The 14,447-nt window shown below is 43.8% G+C and overlaps 1 protein-coding gene across 1 annotated transcript in view; it reads right to left on the bottom strand.

The window, feature by feature from the left end:
• The window catches only part of LOC111866844 (transcription factor 12), a 441,771-nt gene that overhangs the window by 372,099 nt on the left and 55,225 nt on the right, over positions 1–14,447 (bottom strand). The window contains exon 2 of the mRNA XM_033752433.1: positions 2,430–2,476. Within this exon, the coding sequence (XP_033608324.1) occupies positions 2,430–2,476 (47 nt within the window). The remainder of the gene's footprint in view (positions 1–2,429; positions 2,477–14,447) is intronic.

Raw genomic sequence — 14,447 nt, 5'->3', positions numbered from 1 at the left:
CCTGAATTCTTCAGCTTACAAACAAAATACGGTTCGTACGATAACAGGGAAATTTCGTCTTTCAGACAAAAAAAAAACAGCTGCCCGAACACACAACAGGCACTGCTTGAATAACCTCTACTTACACAGGGCAACACAACACAGAAAAAATGGGGATATACATCCATGCCTCGAGCGGCTTAGAACCGGGAATCCCAGCTTTCCATCAGTACAAGGTCGTATGGGCTTTAATCAGGCCGGCCACTGTGATGGGCATATTTCATCCTTCGATATAGATACTTGCTTAAAGAACTCTTTGTTATGCAGATTAACGTGATACTGTTGTTGAGAGACTGTGGGAGTGGTTAAACACAAACTAAATGCATATCAGAAGAGTCAGAATGCTTCTAAACCAGACACCCCATTCAAATTCGTCTATCTGCATGTGCTGCAAGACAGGGAAAGGCTCCTCTAGGCATTAAACTTGCAACGTGCGGTCCTCTGCCATGTAAAGCGTGTAGTTTGATGAATTCCTACCGCCGTTTCGGAGGATCCTGTTGCCTCTGTCCGCAGCTTGATGTCGAAGCATACATAACCCATTTGTTTCAATTATGACGTCGTAGTCAAGTGCAACACGAGTACAAGGCACTTAACTCGCGGCATGGGTGTACTGCCAACCATAGCAGGAAGCCAACCGGACCAAGTGACTTCAGGCAGTAAACCAGTCCACAGTAACTTTATTACTTAACAAGCACCTATATATTCTGGGCTACACAGTCTCATACTATCGGTGAAGGGATGCTCACAGTACATCAGACACAATACGGTCTGTTAATAAACAGGTCGAGCCAAGAATGGAACTGATATGAAAATAACAACAGGATTAAATGCAATAAAAATAGGGGGGAGGAAAACTTGAGCAAAAATGTGGACAGAAACTGTACCAGAGATACTGTACATATAAAAACAAAGAAGGGACAGAATTCTAAACAACAGTAAACACGTGACCGATAAATTAAATAAAGTATAAAGTATTATACACAGAAAAGAGAAAGGAGTACAAATTAAAGGGACGTAAAGCAGAGGGGGGGAAAAGGGAAAAGGAAAGAAAAGGAGGAAACTGAAAGATAAAGAAATAAGAATATCAACAGAAAAAGAAAGAAATAAGAGTGATCACATTTAGCGAAGAAAAAATTGTGCGTGCACACAAGCATAAGGAAGAGAAAGAAACAGAGATGGCTAAGGAAAACAGAAAATGGGGAACAGCATATGGATATGGATAAAAAATATGGATAAAAAATGAAGAAAAGGAAGTCGAAATAGGGGAACAGGATGCAAGACTGGCCTCTCAATACAAATTCCAGCATAACAAAGAAAATACTGACTTTGCAGTCATGATGTATTGCCGAATACACTGAACACTCTGACGAACGACAGTACAGCGGTGATGGTGCTTGCTGTCGAGCATGGCAGAACATTACTGGGACACATGACTAAATACTGAAATTACGTGCGCGCCTTACTTTAGCGGGCGGAGTGGTCATATTCCGCAGTCACCCTATTCACGACTGGTCGGAGCGTCTCCCTCCGCTCACAGCCCTCGTCGACACTGCTACTTAGGAGTATGAACATAATTCCATATGCTCAGAATTTGCTCAATGTATTAATGCCTATATTCACAGCCTGGCAGAAGGCTGCAATGTTACTATCACGGGAAATGCACAGCAGCAACGCTCCTCTTTCTCTTGCAGACATCCACCAAGAGACAGCATCCTATTACTCTGGGCAAGGCAGCAAAAGCAAGCGCAGTAAACCGCTATATAAGATTTAAAGTTTTCACGGCGGTGACTATGAAGAATGCCGTATTCTGGGAGTAGATACTGTGTAAAACGACGTTAAGGAGGGATATACCGCCTCCATCTTCAGAGTAGAAAAATCCGCGAGCGACCAACTAGCGTGAAAACTGCAGCCACCTGCTCACGCTGGTTCCTTGCTCGCAGATTTTTCTACTCTGAAGATGGATGCGATACGTTACTCCGAAATGTCGGTTTACACAAGATTTACAGGGCACCACATATCAGAAGACGGCATTCTCCTTTAAACCGATATACTTAAAATATAATAGCTTTCCCCGTGCTCTCCTGGTAGAAGAAGAAATGTTATGGGGAAAAAATAAAATAAAACAGGAAAGAACTAAACAAGGGCAGAAAAGTCAACGAAAGGAGGAGAGCAAGAGAGCATATTGTTTAGAGAGGATGCGACATTACTGGCATGAAACAGGCAAACGGCTTGTTCGAAGCCTGGTAATTATCTAAGATTTCAGTAAAATCAATGAACTTGGAACCCGAGGGCGCAGAAGTATAAGCATGCCGGCCAATGGGGATTAAATAAGACAAAATCGATTGGACAGCATCATGAAACAATAATTATTTTAAAGGATCAATACTCACCATGCCATTATCCATGGTGCCATAGGGCGACTGGAAGCCTGCCTTGTCTGAAACAAACAAAAATCAAACCACATTATAACACTGCTTATCAGGCAGCTCGATTAAATCCTCAGGGATACTGCAGGGTTAGCGCACCAGTGGGCATCCACCCGGTCCAATTTATTGACTTCTCACAAAATTAACCAGTTCCACGGTACTGGGTCTTTCAGAATTAGTAGCTTTTTATTGCTAGTGGGGTGGGACTGAGTCCCTTGTGAACCGTGCAACGGTTCTTCTCCGTGAAGTTCCTTGGAGTCCCCCCCCCCGAAACACCAGGATGCGAGCCGTTCCTCTTTTTCCACTTCAAGACTTAGCTGACGTCAGGTCAGCTGACCTTGTCTCCCCCCTCCTGGAAGCAATGCGAGGTTTCCTGGTTAAGCAGAACGAATGCATCGCTCTCTCTCCCCGATACCTCTAGCCAGGTAAATTCGCTGCGTCTAAATTCTGTGTTTAGGTTGATTGAGCTTGTGAAATTCTGTTTCGGCCCGTGCAGTATCTGAAGGGGGAAGAGTGCTCTCGCGACGTCATGAAGGTTGTATCAAATCGCGAGGTTAATCTTGTGTTTGTAATTTGGAAACGCCAGTAAGTGACTTACTGTTGTATNGTCACCTGTATGCCTTGTTATCAATATACACATTTATTTATATGTTAGAAACGACTGTAGTATTTGTGTATACTTGGGTTGTGTGTGTTCCCTACTAGTTCAGACTAGCAGATCCGTCCAGCTTGGCCCATAGTGCCGACAGTGGTTTTCCTCTCCCGAGATCCCCTACTCGACCTTGGGGAGGCATAGTGCATCACGTACAAGCAAGTCGTCTTATGAGCCTGTCCCTTGCCCGCTTTGAATAGGAGTCCATGGGTTTAAGTGGGTAGGAGAACTGGGTTCCCTTCTACATGGGAAGGGAAACGGCTCAAAGTGGTAGCAGAGCGTTGTTCTCGACCCACATCGGCAAGGGGCAGCGGCTCACTTGTACTGCGGCCACTTCTGGCCTATTGTACCAGCCACAGATGACAGGTGAGGGTGATTGTGGAGCAATTGGTGGAATGAAGATTGACAGGGGAAATCGAAGTACTCGGAGAAAACCTGCCCCAGAGCCATTTTTCCACCACAAATCCCACTTGACCAGACCCGGGATCGATCCCGGGCCGCCGCGGTAGGAAGCCAGCGACTAGCCGCTTGAGCTATGGCGCTGCAAGAAATTACTAAGCACAAAAAGAAATTCAGTGCTTTCATGGCATTCGAAGGTCAAACCATACTCGCAAACCGCAGTCACTGGACCTAGTCCTCCCATTTACGCTCAGGTAGTCTTCCCCAACAAGTTCTTCGATCAAAATAGTATCAATACAAAATTATTCTTCGATCAAGCCTGCGTCTGCATTTCGCACTTGCCTCAAGCATGCTATATCCCTGAAACATACAACCCTTCTTAATTCTGTAATCCTAGCAATATTAGACGAAAACTGTAAATTACAAAGCTCCTCCTTAGACAATCTGTTCAACTTTCTTGTTACAGTTTCCTCAGCAGATACAAAAACTCTCGCCGGGACTTCCTTCCGAAACAACGCCAAACATCCTGAGGATTAAAACAGGTAGTACATGTGCTATATATTTAAATAAAGTAGTGATTTGGCTCAAAAGAGTGACACACTTCACTGCAGATGTGAATATGAATAACGCTCAGCAAAGTTAACAACGTTGCAATGACCATCGGCCCGTGATGGCGCCAGTGAGACGACACCAATCGCAGAAGCTAATGGAGAAAAGAGAACTTTCCAGTCGAGGAATAGATGTCACTAATGCAACCTCAAGCTTATCATTGTTTGCGTGAAGTCCCGGGCACGAATCTAGGCTGAAGATTTTCGTGGTCTTCCTCTCCTGAAACATTTGCTAGAATAATGCCCTAAAACAGATCACGGTAATGCTCTTCACATACGACGCCGTATACCCCAGGAAGATGGAAAACCGTCATTAAGTAAACCAAGACTAAATTTTACATGTCTTGTGCGAGCCAATTGATTAGAGGGTAATAAAACCGGTGCACAGCCGTCAGAACTGTGGCAGGTGAAGATGAGATGCTAATAACATGAAAGCCATTCCATCATCACTGCGAATTTTACAATACCTCACTGCATTGTAATCTTAAGCACGAATTCTTACTGTTCAGCTTAACTGTTACCTGTAATACAGGTTGACGTTAACTTGACGGCACACCCCAAGAGGCAGATGCAGATACAACTGGTACGAACAGCAGTACAGACAAGATACGGCGGAAAGTGCACTACTGTTTCAGCGCTTCTTCACACACGTGCATTTCCCGTCATCTTCACGACCATTTGATTCTCGTTTCTTTCGTCTCATTTACCTTCTGCTAACACTTGTGGCAGGAACTGGTTCTAAAATGTGTACAGGAAGCAACATATAATGTACAATACGGATACGTATCTATACGTTGCACTTCATTAAACATTTCAAACCTAATTCATCAGGAATTATCTATCTATATTGTGGTGTACTGGCTCTATGCAGGCACTGTTGAGCCACAGAGGCCTCGGGGCACGCGCGCAACGTGAGAGTTGCGGATTGTATCGGCGCGTTGCTAAGCGACAACTCTGTGAACATTTGAAGTGCACAACAGGAAGTGCGAGTGACGTCACATACCACACTCATCCCGTAACTACATAAACAGTGGTAGCTACCACGTAACTGTTTTCTGTATTGTCAGTGCGTTACTGTTGCGTAATGTCGTGTTTACCGATTGCCTAGCAATAGTCTCTGCACGGCCTCGCCTGTTGCGTGACGTCACAACCTAACGGGTAGGGGTGTTTATGTAGTTACGGGATAAGTGAGGTATGTGACGTCACTCGCACCTCCTGTTGTGCAATTCAAGCGTTCAGAGTTGTCGCCTAGCAACGCGCCGATACAATCCGCAACTCTCACGTTGCGCGCGTGCCCCGAGACCTTTGTGGCTCAACAGTTCCTGCATAGAGTCAATACGCCACAATACTATTTCTGTTGCATATGGCATCCGTGAAACGCTTAGTTTCACTTCAGTTTCTTAATTCTTGAAGGTCGGCAGACTCCTTGGATGGGGGATCAGCTCGTCGGAAGACCGCTACCTGCACACAGTACAAAACACAAATACAGAATACACGCGAACAACCATGCCTGGAGCAGGATTCGAACCCATGATATCGGTGTTCGAGCGAAGACATTTTCATGCTTTAGACCGCGCGGCAACTGCGATCGGCTGTCAGTGTACGTTTACTATCCGCCAAGAACTGTAGGGAGTTCATATCAAGTTCATTTTGAATAAGAACGTGTGAGACAAGAAAGGCTTAATTTTGCTTGGGAAATCTCCCGGAAGATCGTGACTTGAGACGGGAGTAAATTAATAAAAGTGTACCTTTAGGATTTTATTACGATGACAAGGCTTATTCGCGATACGTTCCCGATATTGTACATCTTTCCGAGATGCCGACATCTGATACACGCAACTATACCCTAATGAAGGTATATGAAGAGCAGTAGGTATTTCGATTAAATGTAAGCAATCAAACCTTGAAACAATCTTAAATTCAGTACAATAAAACGGAACGGCATTCTGCACGGTGACAGAAATCATTTGGAACAAACTTTAACTTTAATTACTTTCATATTTATAACCATGTTTTAAGCGGAGTTGAAAATTTTCTTTTTGGAGACATTATACGCTTAATTACATCAAATCGATGCACAATTCGACAAATTATCAATTTGGTTCGAACGTGTCGTTTGGAAACATCTCCACTCATGCATTCCTGATGGCAAGTCAATGTGCAGTTTCCTAAAACGATACTGAATAAAACATTGTCAAACAAGGTATGTTTGTAACATTTTAAGACCCCTAAACTGTCAACTTGTTCATTCCACTTTTACATCACAATTGATGCACTATACGTATAAGCCCAGAATAGTGCAAATGAGCACTCCTCTTCAAGTTAAAGTACACCATAACAATTTGCTGAATGTATTAGTACAGACTGCAAATAAAATGGGACTATATAAAAAAAATATTTATATAGATAAGCCTAGGGGCACTGGCGTCGAATGGATGTTTGGGGGGGAGGGGGCAGGATTGTCTGCGAGGGAGAACCCAGAGAATTTGCTTACACTTACTTGCAGGCGCTTTAAGGGCACTTTTACGGATTACCTTAGAACTGAAGGCCGGAGCCACCATAAACTGTGATCGAGATCACCCGGTCTCAATACTTCGGGTACATCTATTTCATTTTGGGAGGGTGAGTTGCCTGGATTTACCCTTCCCCCTTGCCGACGCCCATGTATACAAGCTACATACAACGATGGTGGCACCATTCAGAACAGTGTTACCACAACGCAAATTAAACTTCCTTTAACATAACGAAAGAACGCACAATGTCTGATAGTAAATATTGGTTCCGCCGTCAACCAAAAATACTGCAATTAATAATCTAATATAAAACCTGTAATCACTTAGTCATAAAGTGCACGGCTGTTTGGAAATGGCAGTGCCTAATTTGAAGACACTAAGGAAAACGACGAAATGAGAATATTCACAAGAGTCCAGTTCCTCACACAGCACTCGCACACCATGACTCCCGAATCCAAATGTTCTCTCCAGTTCAGTAGTTCCCTGACGCGGAGAAACGCCCTACTAATCTGTATATCAGTCGCCAAGTTAGTTTGATTGGTGCCTTATTTGGAGTGTCCGTCAGTATCGAGTTCCCACGTTTCAGAAAACAGGCACGGTAATTATGAGCGGGCCCTTTCACCCCCCCGGCAAGACACCTGCCTGTTCACAGTGCTTCGTTTCCTGGCTTTCTGAACTTTTACGCCATGAGTGCATCACAGTCGGATGCAAATTTTACCAAAATAATTTACACAACTATATATGTGTTGCGGCCGGTCACGGTAGCCGAGCGGTCTAAGGCATGCACTGTCTTCGCTCGCTTGGAAACCGGGATCGTGAGTTCGAATCACACTCAAGGCATAGATGTTTAGTTTGTGTGTGCGTTTTTCTGTATTTGTGTACAGGGAGAGGCCTTGCGACGAGCTGATCACCCGCCCAAGGAGTCCTACCGAATGTGTAAGATCTAGAAAAACCGAAGTGAACTTAAGTTCAAGGAGGTAGGCCTAGGCCCATTGGGGCTGTAGTTCCAAGGAAAAAAAAATGTGCTGCACTGGGGCAACTGAGTCACATCTCTAATCAATTTTGAGGTCAAGAACCCTTGTGTGGCTACTGCAGCACATACGTATATTTGCACCTAATTCTGTCCATACTGGTAAACGTTACGTTGAGACGTAATTTAGCAGTTCTTTACGATGCCAAGAGAGAGAGAAAGAAAGAAAGAGAACATACGTCTCATGTGGAGGTTACGGCAGTTCGTCCAGGATCAAGCATCAGGACCTAAATCGACAGACGGATTCTCTCAAAATGTAATTCGGAAGAATTTCGATAAAAAGGTTGGGCAATTCTAGATTTCAGCCATATTACTGTTGCATCAAAAGGCTACTTTAAATAAGGTCATAAATGGTCTTCCCACGTATTCTTAAACCGATTCACAAATTTTGTTGAAATTCGATATCGGGGTTTTCTGACAATCAAATTTCAGCCATAATAGAATCTAGTTTGCATAGGGCCATTAATGCATTTCTTCTTGTGTCCCACATACTCTTCACAGATTTTGTTTCAATTCGATATGGAACACCCACTGACTTATACTTCCTGTTTCCATTTCTAAGCACGCTTAATGAACTTCAAAGAAAGTCCCTGAAAATTTTGTGTGTTTATTACTGAGTATGCCTTTTCCATTGTTGTTTCCTTACTGCAGTAAACCATAGCCACGTTTTTTACACTAAAAATCCAAAACGATTTTATGGAAAATATAAATGCCACTTTATACAACACTAAAAACTTCGCGCTTCACATAAATGCAATACATACTATAATAAAATTATACTCGAAATAGATTCCTAGAGAATGCTCACTGGAGCATTACTCTCACTGACATGTTCTTTTATTAGTATTTAAGCCTTAGATTAAGTATTTCACAAGATGTGCTTACAGTCCTTAATATGGACCGATTGTACAAATAAACGGAAATACAAAAAAAACTTCGCAGCAGAGAAAAATTTTGTAATGTTACGTTGTCTATGTGTATAAAATAGGGCCATGAAGGCGTCTGGGAGAAGAGGGGAGTACAGGGAAAGTTCCATGCATAACCCTCGACTCTAGGGGATAAGTGGCCGGGATCACAACCCGGGCCGTTCCGTCCCCAGTACTCACTGCACCAACACTCGATGGGGCCCAGAGCAGGTAGGGGTGCCTTGACGAAAAGAAAAATTGTGTCCGTACGGGAAATCGAACATCGGTCGTTAGTTCGTAGCCAATCATTTTTCTTTCATTTGCACTACAGCCCCAGTGGGCCTAGGCCTACCTCCATGAACTTCTCCGTTCACTTCGGTTATTCTAATCTTACACATTCGGTAGGACTCCTTAGGCGGGTGATCAGGTAGTTTCAAGGCCTCTACCTGTACACAAACACAGAAAAACGCACACACACAAACTAAACATACTTGCCCTGAGTGCGATTCGAACCCACGATCCCGGTTTCCAAGCGAGCGAAGACAGTGCATGCCTTAGACCGCTCGGCTACCGCGACCGGCAGCCAATCATTTTACTGACAGAAATACTCTGACTATTCGAAAAAAATAGTGTCAATTTTGTAGCTCCTTAAAGAGACAACCCAATTTAAAAAAGGTGCCGATTAAGGATAAACAGTGGCAGTAGCCAATTTACAGCAAAGTGGGCGTTTGGTTCTTCACGGAATTTCATGCTATGTAGTATCGCTACTTAAGTCCATGTTGCGTGCGTACCTGACTTTCATAAATTGGAAAGCACTCGCATTCTTACGATAAAAAAACGTCCGAATTAAAAGTCCAAAATTCTCTTCGAAATAGAAGCGCAGGTCAGACATTTAGGAACCCCTTATTATGTATGCCCATATCACAGTGCCCCAAGACGGTGGCCGGCAAAGTATTCGGCTACATAGTAGGTGGACAGGATTCGATTTCCAGCAGGAGAAAGACTCTTATTGAGGCCACCACTCTGTCCAGAATGGGTCTAATTCCCATCCAGACTTGTTTCCAATCGGTACCGGGAGATGTTTCCCCGATAACTATAGTGGCCGTAGCGTGAAGCTGACCCCTCCCCCCCCCCCATTGGCACTACAGCCCCAGTGGGCCTAGGCCTACCTCCATGAACTTAAGTTCACTTCGGATTTTCTAGATCTTACACATTCGGTAGGACTCCTTGGGCGAGTGATCAGCTCGTCGCAAGGCCTCTACCTGTACACAAACACAGAAAAACGCACACAAACATCCATGCCCTGAGTGAGATTCGAACCCACGATCTCGGCTTCCGAGCGAGCGAAAACAGTGCATGCCTTAGACCGCTCGGCTACCGTGACCGGCGAAGCTGACCCATACCTTCATCCAATGTCGAGATCATGAATGCGCTGTGTTGCTTCATCCCCACGCGTCTATAGGGAAAACTGCTCCAGCAAGGCCCATCAAGTTGGGGCCCAATGCATTCGGAAGGTGTCCGGACACGCCTACGCCGACAGGTTGTTCGTGGTCTCCTTCAGTCTCTCTATGAAATTTCTGGTATAATACCACAAAATTTGACCTGACCGTTCATTTCTAGTTCTTCATTCACTAGTTCTACCATTCGCCGAAATACAATCTTCGACAGACCTACTGATACCGCCGTTAAGGTAATAGGTAGAGTTGTTCTTGTGCTTAATTGCGCATCACGCCATGAAGACGTGCTGGGGGAGTGGAGATATAGCTCCACCATTCTTGATCTCGCCGCTACATGGAGGTGAGTCGTCGGGTTCACGCCCCGGTCGCTTTTCTCCCAGGGAAGAAGCCCCGGTACCCACTGGATATGAGGCTGCGTGGGATCAGAGCCCGTCTGGACGCTGTGAAGAAGAGCAAAATCGCTGATACTGCCGGGAATCGAATTCCAGCCCTCCTGACAACAGCCCGTCGCTATAGGTAAACAATAAAGCACGTGAAAGCTGGCCATCAGGAAACCCAGATACAGAAGGTCTGTCTCACATCGCGATGTATACGAATATTTAACGAAGGCCCAAAAGATTCGTTTACATCTTGTAAAAGGCAGTGTTAGTTCAAAATAACCTGTCAGAATTTAATCCGCCTCCGAGCGGAAATAAAACGACGGCTTCAAATCTAAAAGAATACATTAAAAAAAACGTTTATACGCACTAGTTTTATAAGTTACAGGATGCATTTTATAGTTTCTAAACATAGCAAATAGGTCTGCCTATCAGTGGTTACACTTCTTCAAAATTTTTTTGAAAGTGTGCGAATATAATCAAAAGTGACCTTTCATGGATAATTAGAGGGAAATCTGTTCCTATCAAATTAGGAAATGCGGACCCATGACTTTCTATACTGCAGTAGAGTTTATTCTACAGTTATTCAAATCTGCAACATGATAGCGACACATGATTTTGGTGACAAACAGACGGATGGCCTGCGAGCAAGGATGTCCGAACACACGGGAGACAGTGCCTTGAGCATGCTCACAACAGGAAGAGTACGATGTCTGTCTGCGAAACTTGCTGGTGGGTTGGAAGAAAATATTAAATGCCTTATGCCTTAAGCAACATTAGAAAGCCACTTCCTTTTATACAAATTCTGAGCAATTCCTCTTGCTAGAGGGGAATTGGGTGTTCGGTCAGTACACTTCGACTTAGAAGGAAGGTCAATGCCTTCATACTTCATTTCCTAATACCATTCAGTATTCCAGCAATAGTAATACACGTAATTCGCCTCTCAGCTTTGCATAAAACTGACTCAAATGGAACTTAAAACGACTCAGACTCTGGAACTTATTTTATTTTTGGAGCATGACAATTAACAGAAGGGCAGAGAAATAAAAATTAACTACCTAGCTCTCGCTGTTAACCAGAAAATATGAATGCCTAATAAGAGACTACAAGATACACGTATTTAAGAAAGAAAATTTCAGTAACACAAATTCAGCGCCTTTTCACTTGTTCCCAAAACTCAATTTACATTTTAACAGAATTTCCCGAATAAGAATGGCGTCATTTACTTGTAGGCCTGTATAAAAATCTATAACATGACCTCAAGAAACAATGTGGGCTATTAAAAAGGATCAATCATTTTCAATGACAAAGGCCAAAAATTCAGAACGGAACTGAGCGAGTACTCTCTCATACACAAGAGTTAATTACAGAAATTTCGAGAGTATTCCGCTACATTACACTCTTTTTCATGTTCAGTAAGCTCGCACTCTAGCACAAGCCCACTGAGAGTGACCACGCCACTACCTTCTCGCGGAAGGCGCAATTCGCTCGCCGGCAAAAGATTACGCCGGATGTCTAGTCTCGCCCCAGTATACCAGGAAACTGGAATTTCAACGGTTCGACTATTTTTACGCTGCTTATTTAACGATGCTGTCAGTATCGAGACTATAACGTCGACGATAGGATAAGTAATGAACGTGGAACTGGTGAGAAAAAATACGGGGGGGAAAGCAAAGTAACTGGAGAAAACTGGCCAAGTGCCACTGTGTTCACCATAAAGCCCATATAACCTGACCTGGGATCGAACTCAGGCCCCCATGGTGGTGTCGGAATGTTGGATGGTTATGTGTTTGCCCCTCCTGATGTCTGACAATGTGGAATTCGACTATTAAAGTAATGAAAGCGATCATAGTAAAGAAATTGCGTAGTCTTCATGTTGATAAAAAATTAAGGAATATTCTATTAACAGCAGATGAACTAACACATATACTTTCAACACAAACTAGGATTTTAATTGCGATTTTTATGTTTATGGAAGTAAATCTATTCATACCAGGGAGAGTAGTAAATAGGTCACAAACGGAAGTAAAACAGCTGTAATGGATGTAATACGTTTTCTATAATTATCACTAGGTAGCAGCACAGCTCAACTTCATGATAGTCTAAGTAGCAGACGCGCATGCGCCTGTTCAGAAGCTGGTTTCGGTATTCAAAATAGCAACCGTGCTTGAGGTGTGTACTACTGAAGAGCAACGTTCTGTTGTGCGCTTCTTTGTGGGAAAAAAAGACTCAATGCAAAGGATGTTCATTAAGAAATGTTTCCTGCTTATGGTGGGAAGTGTATGTAGCGTAAAGCGGTTCACCACTGGCTCGAGAAACGTGGCAAGCGTTTCGCTGATGAAGAGGTTGAAACGGAGATGCGGAAGTGGCTGAGACAACAGTTAGATGAATTGTATGCTTCGCATTTGGACGCACTGATAGAGATGGGATAAGTGTATCAGTGTTGGAGGAGGATATGTCGGAAAATAATGTTTTTTTTCGGGTTCAAATTATCACGTTTTTTACGTTTTATATCCATTTGTGATATATTTACTGCCTCGCACAAACACACATACTACATCCTACAGCGTATTCCTGACTTTACGCAGTGGTAAAATTAGACGCGGCAGTCTAAAATGTAACAACTGCTGACGCGTTAGGAATCACATCCTACTCCTTCTTCGGCAATCTTGAGTTACACTCGTATATGTCAGTGTCGAAGGCCGTGCCACAGATCAAGCGGTCAGTCGCCGGCTTCCTACCGCGGCGGTTCGGCTTCGATCCCAGGTCAGGTCATGTGGGATTTGTGGAGAAAGTGACACTGGGACGTGCTTTCTCCGAGCACTTTGGTTTCCTCTGCCAATTCTTATTCCGCCAACTGCTCCACGCTCATCATCATCCGGGGTTGGTATAACAGGCCAATCTGTGGCCGACGTGCCGAGTGGACTCGGTGTCACCCAACCCGAAGATATTAAACAGACGCGTTAAAACCCGGAAATGAATTCCCTTAAGTTTATCAGATTTGTGTAACTTTCAGACTGAAAATACATACAAATAAAACCATACATTCAACAGGAAAGAGTAGCACAATGCCAACACTGAAGCAATAAAACCAGAACAGTAGTTGCTGGAATTACAGACCACAGTGACCTGTCCCTGAAAGCAGGCGGGCAGTCACAGCATTGGCGTGCATGACAAGCATTGGGTGATAACTAAACATTTCGCACGTGAATGGATTACTAGATTAATATAAGGAGTATTTCAAAACATACTTAACGTCAACTGCAGCATTATATAAACAATCGGTGTAGGATCTTGCTTGAAAAGCGCATACCGACTCGTCAAGATATTCGCTGCTTTGATGAGACCTGAGGGATCATATTGTGTTCATAAGTGCCCGTTAATGGATCCTATCCGGAGTCAGGTGAATCCAGTCCACGCATTCACTCCCATTTGGGGGAGGGGTAATATTAGCCTACTTACATCCACGTCTCTCATGTCGGCTCTCCATTAGAGTCTTTCACACAAAAATTATGTGTGCATTTCTTATCTCCTACACCCATGTTAACACGTTAGTCCATCCGACATTACCGAATTAATCACAATAATATTTGGGGAAGAGGTAGTTTCCCTTAACCCTCAAGCACAACGCAATAAAAAGATATGAGGGTAATGATTCACGCAATCCTTATCTTGGCGCCAGATGACGTCAGCTTCACGCTCCTTTCGCATTCTTCAGGGAGAATCCCCTAGTACTCACTGGATCGGATGCTCGGTGGGTCCCAGTGCTATTCTGGATTAATGGAAGTTATTTTCAAAATTTCGCCCCCCCCCCCAAACCAACCGTCAAGTCGCATCGGTAGGACTAATAGTACCGGTTCAGCAACTGTTTTTAGCCTATTTTCCTCTTTTTTTAAAGAAGTAAGGTTAGTCACCGGCTTTCCACCGCGAAAGGCCAGGTTCGAGCTCAGGTTTGGTTATGTGGAATTGTGTGTTGGACAAAGTGGCATTGGGGCAGACTTTCTCCGAGTACTTCGGTCTCCTCTGCCAATTTTCATTCCA

Source organism: Cryptotermes secundus, unplaced genomic scaffold (assembly GCF_002891405.2).
Source record: "Cryptotermes secundus unplaced genomic scaffold, Csec_1.0 scaffold643, whole genome shotgun sequence".
NCBI lineage: Eukaryota > Metazoa > Arthropoda > Insecta > Blattodea > Kalotermitidae > Cryptotermes > Cryptotermes secundus.
The sequence above is the reverse complement of the archived record's forward strand: the minus strand, read 5'-3'. Positions and strand labels throughout refer to the sequence as shown.